General features: G+C 49.2%; 5 protein-coding genes across 5 annotated transcripts; 3 read left to right on the top strand and 2 right to left on the bottom strand.

Moving 5' to 3' along the window:
• Positions 1-65: 65 nt before the first annotated feature.
• Positions 66-797, top strand: N7518_005580 (uncharacterized protein; the record flags this gene model as incomplete). The annotated part of the gene is made up of 1 exon (XM_057186507.1): positions 66-797. One exon carries the CDS (start codon positions 66-68, stop codon positions 795-797), a length of 732 nt encoding a protein of 243 aa, XP_057043277.1.
• An 848-nt stretch (positions 798-1,645) lies between these two features.
• N7518_005579 (uncharacterized protein) lies at positions 1,646-2,530 on the top strand (the record flags this gene model as incomplete). Its single annotated transcript, XM_057186506.1, has 4 exons — positions 1,646-1,769; positions 1,821-2,033; positions 2,086-2,204; positions 2,255-2,530. The coding sequence occupies 4 exons, from the start codon at positions 1,646-1,648 to the stop codon at positions 2,528-2,530; spliced, it is 732 nt and encodes a 243-aa protein (XP_057043276.1).
• A 658-nt stretch (positions 2,531-3,188) lies between these two features.
• Positions 3,189-8,917, bottom strand: N7518_005578 (uncharacterized protein; the record flags this gene model as incomplete). The annotated part of the gene is given in 6 exon segments (XM_057186505.1): positions 3,189-4,225; positions 4,243-4,277; positions 5,295-7,812; positions 7,862-8,249; positions 8,305-8,353; positions 8,406-8,917. 6 exon segments carry the CDS (start codon positions 8,915-8,917, stop codon positions 3,189-3,191), a joined length of 4,539 nt encoding a protein of 1,512 aa, XP_057043275.1.
• A 1,766-nt stretch (positions 8,918-10,683) lies between these two features.
• Positions 10,684-11,581, top strand: N7518_005577 (single-stranded DNA-binding protein; the record flags this gene model as incomplete). Its single annotated transcript, XM_057186504.1, has 3 exons — positions 10,684-10,979; positions 11,352-11,440; positions 11,523-11,581. The coding sequence occupies 3 exons, from the start codon at positions 10,684-10,686 to the stop codon at positions 11,579-11,581; spliced, it is 444 nt and encodes a 147-aa protein (XP_057043274.1).
• A 484-nt stretch (positions 11,582-12,065) lies between these two features.
• N7518_005576 (pheromone receptor) lies at positions 12,066-13,523 on the bottom strand (the record flags this gene model as incomplete). The annotated part of the gene is made up of 2 exons (XM_057186503.1): positions 12,066-12,913; positions 12,968-13,523. The coding sequence occupies 2 exons, from the start codon at positions 13,521-13,523 to the stop codon at positions 12,066-12,068; spliced, it is 1,404 nt and encodes a 467-aa protein (XP_057043273.1).
• Positions 13,524-14,336: the final 813 nt, after the last annotated feature.

The raw sequence follows: 14,336 nt of genomic DNA, 5'->3' as shown, positions 1-14,336 counted from the left end.
TCGACACCGCCTGGGGTATAAAAGGAGGTCTACTGCTCTTCAACCACTTCAATCTCCCAACTGCAATGAGTGAACCATGTGAGGGTTGTATCGCATGCGGCTGGACATCCATCAAACAAAAACAGTGCCATTACTCTAGCCACCTTAAACTATTCTATGGTGCATCTAAACGGGGCGTTTGGTCTATCGGTTCTGATGTGATTTTGAAAGATCGCCCGGACGAGGGTCCAAAAGCAAAAGTTGAAGTCACAACACTAAATCACCTGGCAACATATACCGATATCCCAGTCCCAAAGGTTCTCCGTGACTGGGTCGATCGTGATGGGCGATACTTTGTTATGACCGAACGCATAGATGGCCAAACCCTCGAGGAGGCATGGCCTTCGTTGTCAGAGCCTCAAAAAGTGGCCATCGCGGATCAAGTTGTTGAAGTGCGTAAGCAGCTTCGATCCATCACGTCAACCTCCATCGAATGTGTCGATCATACCCCATGTTATCCCAGTTTACTGTTCTTTAATCTTGAACCGTACGGGCCGTTTCACTCCGACCAAGAACTCTGGGATGCTCTTAGCCTTGACCTTCACCATCTACCGCCGAAAGTGTTGGAGAACTTAAAGAAGCGCCTACCGAAATGCGAGCCCTATGTCCTCACTCATTGCGATCTCAATTTGGGCAACATCATGATCCGGGATGGAAAGGTCGTTAGTGTACTCGACTGGGAGTACGCCGCCTCTCTTCCTATCTGGTATGAATATGTCGCGGCCTCTTTCGGATTTACAGTTATGGATGTTGAATAGAAGAAGTTGTTGCAAGAGCGCTTAGGCGTCCATGACGAGGGACATGAAGATGCCAAGGCATTTTGGAGGGATTTGTGCAATCTAAGGCAGTATCCGGATTTGAATGAGAAGGGTCAGGAAGCCTTGGAGAGACTATCTTAGACTAGTTATCTTAAATAGTGACACATTTCTTTATTGGGGAAACTGTTTATAATGATAGCGCCAAGTACGAGCTACAAGTTGATTGGGTGCCCTGAAATGGATTACATACCCCGCAAACCTTAACTATCGTCTATAAAAACACACTACGCAAGAGGATTGCCTAACCTAGACACGCACCGATCATTTAGTCTGCCTTAGTGGTTTACTCATATCAAACTGATTAGTTATTCCTTGCATTTCACTCCGTCGTTTTCACACACCGTCGAATCAAATATCGAGGAAAATGCGTCGCTTCGAACGCATCCACAATGTTGTCGAACCTGTCGAAGAGTATCGATCTGGAGGCTACCACCCAGTTCACCTCGAGGACACTTTCCACCACAGGTATCGGATTGTTGCAAAATGGGCATTTGGCCAGTTTTCCACAGTTTGGATTGCGGAAGATACAAGGTTGTATTCACCGCATCTTCCTATCGTGCTCACGACTATCAAACTTACTCCTTCCTGTGCTTAGGCTTGGAAGATATGTTACGTTGAAGATTCTCAAAGCGGATATCCCAAGTAGCAGCCGAGAACGTTCTATCCTCCTTCACTTATCGAAAGCAGATACACACCATCCAGGGAAAAACCACGTTTTGCAACTATTAGATCACTTTGAGCACAAAGGACCTAATGGCTTACATATTTGCCTCGTTTTCCCGGTCATGATGTCAGATGGTGGAGCAATGACTGTCCGGGAAAAACCACGCTGTCCAGCTTATGTTCGTGAGGTTTCGAAACAAATATTGCTCGGCTTGAGTTATATTCACGACCAGAGCCTTATTCATGGCGGTATGTATCTTCGAGACTATGACCAAAATGATAATATTGATTTGTGAACAGACCTCCAACCAGCCAACATCCTATTCACCCGGAACGGCGACTTATCGAGCGAAATGATAGAAGAACCCGAATTTAGTCCTGTCAATTGGCTTCCAGGAGTTGAAGTGGATGACAATGCCCCACGGTATCTTATGAGCTCGCAACGGTCCCGCGGAATGCTAGACGATGCAGCCTTCTCGACGCTCATAGTCAAGATTGGTGATTTGGGCGGAGGTCTGAACCCTTTTAGTGATGCGAGAATGTCGATTATTGACTATTACCATAGCTATGTGGAACACACATCATGATGTTCTTCCTGTCACGCCCATGGCGCTGAGGGCACCCGAGTTAATTCACCCCCATTCGTGGAATGAAAAGGTGGACATATGGGCTCTAGGGTGTTTGGTAATTTACCCCATCCTTAATCCCTAACATGATCTAACCATCAAGTACAGGTATTTCAACTTGCTACAAACGAGCCACTCTTCCCGGTAGAATATTTTGGCTGCACGATTGACGAGGTTCATGGGAATTTGAGATCTCTCATGCGCGACCTATTTGAGCACGGCAATGAAAAATTTGCCATCTACATTAGCGAGAGATTACCGGCTGATTTTGGCAAAGACAATACTGAGAAGCTTGCAGATTTTCTTTGGTCGGCGTTGCAGGAACGTCCGGAAGATCGGGGATCAACTACTGGGCTTCTCGATCACCCTTTTTTAGTTGGATGAAGAGGTCGGGGTTGGATCTAGGAAGGATGAACCTTATGCGCTATCCTCGATGTTGACGAGTTTTGGGAATATTGGAGTATTATTGGGATTTGAGCTTGAAGATATGCTTGCTTGTAGTGTGATATTTTTGCCTAATGTATGCATTGTCAGGATGGTGCATGCACCTGCCATACAAGGCATGTTATGCAGGCAAAGCAAACGCTGACTTGCATAAACGCTCAATGTACAAGTATTGTATGGACCATGGGCTGCTCTACTCCTATTGAACATCAACGTGGAGGGAGCATTAAAGCGGAGAGAAAGCAAATCCGCAATGTAGTTCTTTCTCAGGATTAGCAAGTCTAAAGGTGACAATGCAGTATGACAGCCGGATATGGACAAAGAGGTATGGTCAAGATGACAGTAAGAAATCAGGGTAAAGTAGCCCCCCAGGGGAATCAGGGATATGTAGATGAAGCTGAAGGAAGAGATATGAAAGAAAGGATCAGATCACAGAAATATTAAAAGGAAAACCTCGGACTCCAAAGACGAAAGGTATATAGCGAAAGATTCAGTGTCGCGCGGGATGGATATCATGCAGAGGTCCCAGTGAAGGAACAAATCACAAAGATGTACAATCAGAAAGCAAAAGCAAAACGGCGCCTGCAGCCCGACACCATCAAGAGCCAGCCCCAATACCAGTACTCGGCCTAGTATTAGCAGCTGAAGGGGCTTCACTGGGTACAATGCCAACCTTGGGATCGGGAATCTGGATATCAAGCGACATATAGGCCGTCCGCCTCAAGCTCCAGATATGAACACCATCTTTGGCACCGACCTCGCGGTTCCAATTCTCCAACCAAGCCTCGACACGCTGCAACTGGCTTTTCGTCGCGGGGGCATTGATATCATCCCATACCCAGCCCGTCAACAAACCCATCGTGCTGTCGAACCAATTCCGAAAACTGAACGGATCAAACGCCTTGATAACACCATCGTTGACGGTAGAGATAACCCGGCGAAACTCCTGCTCCGACAACAACGGATCAAGAATCTCAGGATACAAATTCGAAAACGTCGGCGCCAAATCACCCCTGATCATCCAATCTCGCCGGATGCGAATCACGCGCGTTGTGAGGTACTCCCGCGACCCGACAGGCACATGGGGATTAATATGCGGAAAACAGGGGTGAGCAGGGCCCCAGGCGAGCTCCTCAGCGACATCGGCATGCGGGTACCCAGTATGCGACGGGACGGAAGCGATCTGGGACTGAGACTGGGACTGGGAGTGGAGGGAAGTTTGTGACTGGGTGTAGCGGAAACGGTCGTTCTGTCGGGTGCCGTTCTGTGTGAGGTGGACAGCTTCGGGAGGGCGCAGGTTCTCTGTTTCGCGCGCTGCGCTGCCCGCGAACGCGGCCGTCATTTCTGTGAACTCTTCGCTGCGACGGTGTCGTCGGGGCAGAGCAATGCTAGTCCGGCCACTTTCTGTTTCCCCCTGGCTGCGCTCGACGAGTAGGCTGCTCGGGGATGGGCTTAGGCGGGAGCGGCGTCGCTCTGGGACGCTGAGGAGGGGGTGGACGTCGCGTGAGTGGTCGAAGCTGAGTGGGAGACTCTCGTCGGATTGGTGGGGGCGGACGGTTATGGGGGTTATTCGTGGGACGTGGTTGACTGGGTTTGCGAGTCGGACTGCTGGTGGGCGGAGGAGCGACGGCGGGCCTGAGATCGGAACGCACTGTCGCCGCTGGGCGCGAACGAATGACGGAGTTGACTCCACGGAGGCGCGATTGGGTGGAGATCGGTTTATGAATTGTTGGCCACGTGGGTAACAGTATGCTTCTTCCTCCCTCGACAGAGGTCTGGGGACTATTAAGGACGCCGTTTTGAGGGGAGAAAGGAGAGGGGGGAAACTGGAGCGGAGATGGAGATCGGCCAAGAGAACAGTGCCCTATGTGGACATACAGCAAAATGAGTGTGAGAAATGATATTAGAAAAGAATTAGGGAAAAGAAAGAAGGTTTGAATTTGTAGGTGAAATTTGAGACAAAACCCTTGTAAATCTTTATAGAAGCAGCTAGCTTGGCGTATATGAGTCTCGACTCTGGCTAAATGGACAGAAACCGGAAATCAGACTTGAAGAAGGATCTTGCATCTTATATCTTATATCAAAGTGACAGAGACTCGAAAGGGATATACGTCCAATAATATAATAATACATATGCAAGTCGTTTGCCCCCGGTTTCACTGTGATGAATCCACCGTCCCTTGTTTCATCTCGGCCTTTATTGGTAGTATGCACACTCTAGCAAACGCTAATAGACGTACTATTGCACTATTAGGGATGACTATCGCAGAGCATAAGGACCGTTAGGGACTTTGGTCCTATCAGCTCTTATTACCAACGGAAATTGGCCATAGGATTTTCCGACTTATTACTCCGTAGAGTCATAGATATTATCAACAAGCCTGTCTTCGTCCTATTCTATAGGCTACGACCGATTCCCGTTAAAAGCCAATAGGAACCCTAGTAGTCACCATGCACTGCGATATGACGAACTGCATTTCATTTCAGACCAGGTCTCGGCAGTGCTCGGTGTGGCCGTATTACTTGCATGACGCGAATTGGGCAAAGATATACATTATCAAATAAGATTATAGACATTGATGCAATAAATACTTCATAAAGTCGTAGGAAACACACATTCGCCATGGCATGTAATAACAACGCTTGGTAAAAAAGAACCAAATCAAGGGGTATTGAGAAAAAGGAATGAACCATGATTAGGTACTATAGCTTTCGATTCGCTGAAGCCTGCATGCGCCGCATTGCCTGGCGGTGCAGATCCGTCATGTTGCCACGCTGCATGCCGTCTGCGATGGCATTGCCCAGCTGAGCAGACGAAGACTCCCGCATCTGCTGCACAGAGCTCCATGTGCGCCGCTGGTCGGGAGGACCGGCTGGGCTGAGGGGCGGGGGCTGCATGGCCAAAGGATTTCGCTTTTGAGTGATTTCCTCGCGGACCGATTGTCGCCACGCTGCCATTCTTGAAGCAGACCGCTTCAGCTCGCCGGCGGGATCTGCCGGCGGATACATAGGGGACTGGGCAGCCTGGAGATTCTCAAGGCTTAATGCAGATGAAGACCGCATTGTCTGGCGCTGTAGCAGGGCGCGCCGTTTGGAAAGTGGGATGTCATCCTCGTTGGGTTGGGCTTGCTCGTGTTCTATCTCCTTTTCTTCTGGGATGGAGAGCGGTGGTGATACTGGTGATACCGGGGAGACGAGGGGTGCCATATCAGGTAGAGACTGTCGGGATAAGTTGCGTGCGGCCCAGGGATCGAAACGGTTGGATGTTGAGGACATGCGGTTTCGGACCATGTTCTCGCGAATTGCGAGGAGGGGAGGTGGCCCATTCCAGCGCGACGATGGCTCTGCTTCTTTGGGCTCGTTGGGAGTAGTGACTGTCAACAGGGGAGTCGATGCGCAGCGCATCGACGTCAATCCCGGTTCTTGGGTTGTAAACGGATTAGAAGCCGATCGTAACATGTTTACCGAAGCTGTCGAGTCGTTCCGGGTTAGACTTAGATTCGCTTTGCCGAGACCTTGCGCGCCAGTCCGTGTCTTTGATCGGGGAATATCTGGTGAGGGTGCCGATGAGATGTATGGTTGTTGATTGTCCATATCATCCAATTCAGGTCTGTTCACGATTGGTGGTGGTTGTGCGGTAAGAGGCGTCTGGAGAAGACCGCCTACATCGACAAATGCTGCGGTCTCGCGAACTTCCTCTGAAGCTTCTGCCTCGGGTTCCGGCTCGAACTCAATCGGTTCCATCTCAGGGGTGTCCGCATCTGCGAGATGCTTGGCCCATTCATTCGTCCGATACGAATGGATCACTCGTGATGTTTGCTCGGGGATATGCTTGATGCTTGACGCATCTAGTTTCTTGATTACTTTGATCTTTGGCTCAACCTTGGGCTCGGGCAAAGATACAATCTTCTCGGGAATAGACTCGGCCTCGATGGTTTTAGCAGTAGGAGGCTGATCTTCATTGGCCTCCACCTTTTCCACTTCTGTATCATTCATAGGTGACGGCTCCAATGTAGGTTGGGGCTTGGCTTCCTCGATCTTCTTTGAGCCATCTGGAATGTCTGCTTGAACATCTGTTGCGGGGGTTTCTGGCGATTGTGGCTTCTCCGACACTTCGGAGATTCCAGAATTCTGGGGACTGTTGGCAATAACAGTGCTCTCGAGGGGAGATACCTGCTGAATAGTCTCGCTAGTATCGACTTCTTCGGTGGTCACTTTCTCGGCATCCTGGGATATGGCTGTATCGACATGGAGTCCAACATCTTGGACAGCTTGTGAGCCGGAATTTGACTTGATGTCCACACCTGCCGAGTCCTTCTCTGGAGATAACTCGGCTCTAATTTCGCGCGTTTGCTCGTGAACATCCGCATCTGATATAACACTCGGACAGCCAACGCTCATCTCATGGAGATCATCCACAACCCCCAGGACAGAAGAACTGGCATCATCATGAGCCACCAGATTCTCCTGCGACTGTGAAGTCGTCATCACACCATTGCTGTGCCGCCAAGACAACCGGTTCAACATTTCTCTGCCGGAGAACCGTTTCGAGCGCGGCGTGCCGACCTCCGAACCGATCTCAGCACCGATCTCAGAGGACTCATCATTGCCCTCACCAAGAACATGAGTCATAACAGGTGTGGTAGGTCTCGGCATCTTTTCTTCAGATTGATCCTCCTTTTCGACACCCTTTTCCTCTGCATCCTGTGATTGATCCTGCTGGGATGAGTCCTCCTCAGGTACAGCCTCAAGTTCGCGAGTACCGTTTTCACCCTGACGGTTCTTCTCGCCATCAGAGGCACTACAAGACGCATCCGGGCTCGAGATTTCCTTGAGCTCAATCTCACCCTCCTTATCGTTGTCAGAGGACTCGAACGCCTCCGAGCCCCGTCGCGAGTCACCGACCGCAGTCTCTGAAATCGAGGCGGTTTTGCCATCCGCGGCTTTTCCAGTTCCGTAAATGAGTTCCCATTCAGCGCGTTCTTGGATATTCTTCTCCTCGAGTCGGCGACCGATTTCGAGATCTTCTTCTTCGATCTTTCGAGTGTGTTCCAGGCGGGATTCTTCTTCCTTGGTTCTGCGATCTTTGATGAGATTCCAAAGTCTGATCTGGGAGATTACTCCTAGAACAGCGATAATGATAGTTACGGCAAGCTCAACACGAATACCACGTGTCACGGGGTAGGTGTCTGTGTTAAGAGGGAAGACATTTTGGTTCAAGTCTGGGTCTGTCAGCAACTATCAACAGTTGGAAAGAAATATTAGACTTACTCCAGTTGTATAACCAGAACTCTTTCAATCCAGCTCTGCTAAAGCAATCGATTCCAAGGACAAAGGCAGTTGCACCGGCGAATGATGTGCAACCGATCAACCCGTAAGATCGTGTATAGTGGCTGAATGATAGGCAGTAGAAACCCACGGTAAAGGCAATGATCATGCCGACCCTAGGGCCACTTTCGGTTACAAGACCCCCGGATTTCAAGGCAAGGAACCACATGCTCAGGCAGAAACCGCCTAGAAGACAGCCCAATCCCTCGCATATCTCCCTGAAGACGAGCGATAAAGCACCGAACACAACGCCGGTGAAGAAGACAGCGACGAGATAACCGCCCTGTACAGCATTGCTGACCGGTGGGCTCATTACATAGATAATGAGGACCTGTATGAGAGTTGGTTAGTTTTTGCTCTTTGCTATTTTCGAGTATAGAACTTACGGTAACTCCCAATGCGCTAAGGAATCCGGTTGAGAGGAAGATTTGGACCCTTTTCTTTGTTAGAAAATGCTATTGTCATCAAAGAATCGTAGCTTAAATACCATTGTTGCCGGACACCAATGAAAGCCAGAACAGCCCCGAGGGCAATAAGTATAACTCCCCCAACGCCCCATGCCGGCGTGATCACCGGTTTGATTGGCAGACCACCGGAGTAGGTCGGCCTACTGGAGTCTGCCGCTTCCTGCTGAGAAGATTCAGTTGCTCCATCGAGCGAAGGTACAGTGGAGGTAGCAGAAGCGGCAGAAGTCGTTGTTGTAGCATGCGTTGTCGCGTGCGTTGTAGTGGTCGAGCCAGTAGTCGAGGTAGTAGCGCCTGTCGTTGTAGTTTCGGCAGATGTTGAAGCCTCGGTTGCTGTTTTCGTTGTATCTGTTTGGGTTGCCGTCGTAGTCTCACTGGCAGTATTCTCTGTTTTTGTAGAGTCCGTTTCCTTTTCCTGTCTGACCTCCAAGTTGGCGAATGCAACATTGCGTCGTCCCGCGGGCGAAGCTGGCGCTGCCAATGTCCCCAGTAGGAACAGGGACACTATTAAGGCGAATATAAAAGACCACCTCATCTTGACTCCAGTTTCCGAAGCGAAATGCAAATGTCCTTGGGTATTGTAAGGCCTGCACGCCTTTCACATATCCCGCGATGTCAGTCACACGGCGCGCAAATTAACACAGACGAAAGGAATACACGAATATTAATAATTAAAAATAAGAAAGGGAATTAATTGACGTCGGTCAGGGACACATTGTAGGGTAAGGAGGAAGAAGAAAAAAAGGACAAACGGAGACCAGCCCTAAGCCTCCCTTCCCCTACATATAAATCAAAACGCGTAAGGATGAATGGAACAGGGCTTTCACATTTGAGTTTACAGCTGAGGGAGCCCCAGCATGAATTCAAGGAATCTAAGAGGACAATAAAATTGCAAGCCACGCGATCGTATATCGTAGCTGAGCTATCTACTTTGCCTCCACCGATCGTGGAATTAGCCGATCTAGCAAGGATGAACTTGGACTAACTTGGATTGACTTGGACTAGCATCACTGGCACGGACCAAAGAGAGAGAGAGAATATCCTCATGGCTCCATATTGTGGCTTAATTGTCCCTGGTGTGGATAGTATTGGAGATTCCAACCATGAAACGACATGTTATTGCGGGCCCTCGATGGGACTATTGTTTTTTTAATTTCTAGTTTTTGCTTCCTTTAAGTTGAACAACACACTGGGATCTGCATTTCCAATTCGAGTGAGCTGTCAGATCATCCCTTCTAAGCAAGTTCACCGTCATTTATACTCACGTCGCCAGTTCGCGGTGAACAAAAAAAAAACCACCAGCAGCAGACTCCAGGCCTCTCAGTTCGGGTGGCGCCGTTGCTTTGCCTGTATCCGATCTATCGATTCAGCTAATTTGGCGATTGACCTTCCAGGTTTGAGCCGAATCAATTTGACTTTGACCGTCGACTTGACCAATCTTATTGTCCTGCAAATGTCGGCCGTGTTAGCCATGTTAACCATTGTTGACTCCAAAGGCCCCATCTGCGGCGACGTGGTTGGGCCGCTAATTGACCATGTAAGGAGTGCATCTGAGACAACAGCTATCTTAATTTATCTCGGTCTGGTTCAGTCAATCAGCGGCGGTGCAGCATCTCCGCTGGGATCTGCCCCTGACTGATCTGCCTATCGGCTGCTTTTTCCACTTTAGTGCTGCTGACGGCGTACAATTGGATGTTGTACAATTGTACAATTGTACTTATACGGAATACACGGAAATCCATATAGTTTTCGGGAGAGTCGGATGCGATGGAGTGACGTGACCGGGCTAAAAATATTATACCTTGTTGGCATTCACATGGCGTTATGAAGGATTCCAAAGTAATAGAGTTAGGCCCGTCGTTTGATTTGCATTTCTTTGCTTGTTTGGCCTTGCCCTTTTTCCTTTTGACTCGGGACTTCCAAGGCGAGACGTTGGATTTATAATCCTGATGCTTATAACTAGCTGTCTGCACCCGTAGATAGAACCCTGCACAAGGGGCCATTCCGGGGTAGAGCTATAGCTCTCTCGCATGAGCTTATGAGCTTCGCCAAATAAATATGGAGCACTCATTTCAATCTGCAGGAGATCTCAATTGCAACCAAAATCCCTGATTCAAACCATAATAACCAAGAATAATACTAATAGCCAGCCTAAATAGTGCCTTCTGCCATTATATCATATCTGAAAGCGGTAACCCATGTACACATCACGTGTTGTGGTCAACAACGTTAACACGCCAAAACAATTCCAATGAATCCATCCTTACCATAAACCATAATTCACACATCCTCCATCCAACCATGTCTACCTTCATCTCTCCCCTGCGCCCGAACCTGAGCATGAGCCTGGCCAGCATCCCCCGGTACGCCCGCACCTTCAGCACCTCGCCCAACTGGGCCATCGCCCGCCTGACCCTCACTGGCCGCCTCGGCGCAGAGCCCGAGCTCCATGCCACCTCCTCCGGCCAGGAGATCATCAAATACACCATTGCCACTTCCCACGGCAACCGCGAGAACCGTCAGACGAGCTGGTGGCGCATCGTAAACTTCGTCCCCGAGGGCGGCCAGCGCGATTTCATCCTTGGCTTGCAGAAGGGGTAAGTGGCTGCTCGTGATACTTTTCTGGCTCGTGCGGCTGCATGCTTGGATTGCGTCTTTTTCGTCGTGTTTGCTATATCTTGTCGTTTGAGTTTGGGTCTGCGTGTGCAGTCTATGCGGATCGCGAGCGAGAGCGAGAGCTTGCGCTTAAAGGCTGCATGGGGATCGGCAACGCGGGCCTGGTTGAACATATGACATGTGATTTGGCGGTCAAGCGACATGCTTTCGGATGAGACGTTACTCTTTCATGTCATGTGGTTGAGCAGAGGTTGGGTTATGGGGTTACCCTGCTCAATTTCCTCTGTCCACTTGCGCCAATGCAACAATTTAAGCTTTGGCTTGATGCAGATGAGCTAACTTTCTTCCCGCAGAACCCTCCTGTACGTCGAAGGTGATGCCAAGATGTCCACTTGGGAAGATTCCGAGGGTCAGAACCGGTCCACTTTGAACATTGTGCAGCGTATGTCGATCTCTTGTTTTCTCGATCTGCTCCCAGCCTCCCAGAACAAGAGAGAAAATGGTTCAATCTAACATTCTTCTAGGCACTCTCGAGGTCCTTAAGCGGCCCGATAACTCCGGTCACTCCGACGAGTCTCAGTAAATGGCTTGATTAGGGCTCTATCAGTCTGAATATGTTGCTAGTTCTATTTCGTGGCTGGTGAGATTGATTGAATCCTCCTTTGCGGTGTGATAATATGTACAATACCCTGGATACATTTTGTTTTCTAGTGGATGATTTGATTTTGGTAGCGTGTGATGTAGACTTAGTATGCTAAATCTCGATTCTTGGTCTCAAAATATTGGCCTTCGTAGATTCAACTTGTGACTTATTTCACTTTATACGAGCGAAATCTAAGCCACAGACAGGATCTATCCCGGCCTATCACCAACCCGGGGACTACGCCTTCGATGAACTCTTCTACCTTTCTGTGTGAGGCACAACTGCGCAAATTATGTATTATGATACTTAAGTAGTACTCTGATAGACAACAGATCCCATGACCCAGACCAACGCAAACGCAAGATGAGCAAACCGCAATGAAACCACTGCAAGCTGAGATACAACCCGAAGAAGAACAAGCCCACTAGACCTGAATCCTAACCTCGCTCTGCTGGCTAATAACCTGGCGCACATGTATGAAATCCTTACTAAGCTCCGGCGAACTAGGTCCACTGGACAGATCCCGGCTATCACGACGACTAGCCCAAGCATTCGAGGATACAGTCAGCAAGGTACCAACGGGGAGGTCATTCAGCAGCGTCCCATCGATATCCTGACGAGTCTGACGTCTATTGAAGAGCGACCAGGGCAAGCTATTCCAGCGCGAGTTCCTGGTAGGCCTGGTATGACGGGACAAGGGCGAGGAAGAGCCCTTTTCAATATCGTTGTAAGTGCCATGCGTCGAAACAAACGTAGTGAGTGATTCCTTCTGGCGCGAGAACATCGATTTCGCACGGGAACCGATGCTGCCGACGAGCGTGGTTGCTGTTGAGGCGTGCGCCGCTGAAGGGCCGGAGTTGTGCGTATCGGCTGGGGGCTCGATGCTCGGGAAGCAGTAGCCCAGTCCGAGGTACCAGAAGACTGTGCGGTACATGCGGGTTGCGTCGCGGCCGAAGCCGAAGAAGATGAAGATCATGAAGCCTGATGCGACGGGGGTCCAGCGGTCGAAGAAGACCGTGCCGTCGATGGGGACTTTGGTGATGGTGTTCCATTCTCCGTTGTGGATTCTGCTCCAGGAGTAGCTGTGCCAGGGGAGGGAGAGGATGATGTCGGTGTAGACGACGTAGCCTTGGAGTGGGAGGATGCAGACGAGCATTGATAGGGCCAGGAAGAAGAGACGGAGGAAGCGGGATTTGCTGAGGTTGCTGCTGGAGGCGCGGAGAATGTTTGCGAAGTCGCTTCGGTACTTGTGTACGCGGATGAGCACCAGGCCTGTGATGTTTGGTTAATAGGTGTTTTTTTGAAGTGAGCTGGGAGTATACTTACAGCAATAGTATGCTGCAATGAGGCAGATAATCGGTGGCCAGATCCATGCAAAGACGAGACTAACCCAGCTCTCGTCGAAGTTGTTCACACATCCCGAGATGGCAAATAGCAAGTATCGACTCTTCTGCCAGATGATATGTGTGATCATTGCGGTGACTGGGACAGCCACGCAGAACAGAATCTCCATGCACTGGTTGCGCCAGCGTTGACCTCTGCTCGGGACTAATGTGGCCCGGTCTGTATCCAGTACGATTGCAAGACTTCGAAAGATGCATGCCAGGCTTCCTGGGATGCCCACATAGCCGGCAGCCATAAATTTGACCTCGATATCACAGAGACCGGCTCCGTCCCACCACGACGCCACGTCGTCCGTGGGCCATATGAGAGAATTGATGATGTTGAACAAGTTGAGGAGGATTGACCAGAATATCAGACTGGTAGCAGGGAAATTTCGGTTCTTTCCATGCAGAATTAATGGCGGAATAGCAAGAGCAATGGAGAAAATAGATAGAATTGGTAGAGCCACGGCCTGCGGGTATCTTCGGTGAATATCCATGACGGCAGATGTAAAAAAGAGATTAAAAAGAATATGTGATAGTCTGGACCTCCAGTTCTCTTGCAATCTGGTCAAGGAGACTAAGAGATAGTATGAAAGAAAGAAGAATGGATTGGAACCATCCTCTCTCGATGAAGTATACTCAGCCAGGGGAGGCGATTGACAGCGATGTCTTATTGAGATCCGAATAGTGAGAATCAGGAGGTTGATTCATAGCTCAAGACATCATGTATTGAGCAAACTCATATACTATTCAGAAGAATGTATGGGCTGCAGAAACAAAACCCACGGCCGGGGGTACCAGACCTTGACATATTCTGCAACAAGCAAAGAAACCTATCCATTGAATTAGCTTTGAATTGGACTGAACAAATTGCAATAAGGAGAATAAAGAAGATGAAAGGAGCTGAATAAAGAAATACGAAGCACATCGTCTGGGGTGTGGTGGTTGAGCGAATAGTGTGAGGCACCCCAGTCCGGATTTGGGTGTCAATAGACCCGAAAAGGCAGTTTATTCATTCTGATCCGCCTGGTATTTTTGACTTCGGCATGGGAGATGAATGATTCATAATTGATCTAGACTGTCCAGTCTATCAGATTGGGGAAATTAGAAGATTGACCAGATTTTCAAGGTGTGAGAGTTGATGCATCTAGTCCGTAGAGGATGACCCTCGGCTAACAATAAAAATGACGCTGCAACAACAATAGAAATAGTTAAAATGCATCTATATCTCGTTACTGAATAGTCTATTATTTAGATATGGCATAGTTCCCAAGCTACGTAACTAGTAACAAGAGTAGTCTTGGTCTTAA

The sequence above is a fragment of the Penicillium psychrosexuale genome (assembly GCF_028828465.1).
Source record: "Penicillium psychrosexuale strain IBT 29551 chromosome Unknown utg000003l, whole genome shotgun sequence".
Lineage (NCBI taxonomy): Eukaryota > Fungi > Ascomycota > Eurotiomycetes > Eurotiales > Aspergillaceae > Penicillium > Penicillium psychrosexuale.
Note: the sequence above shows the minus strand (reverse complement) of the source record. Positions and strands in the feature narration are given on the sequence as shown.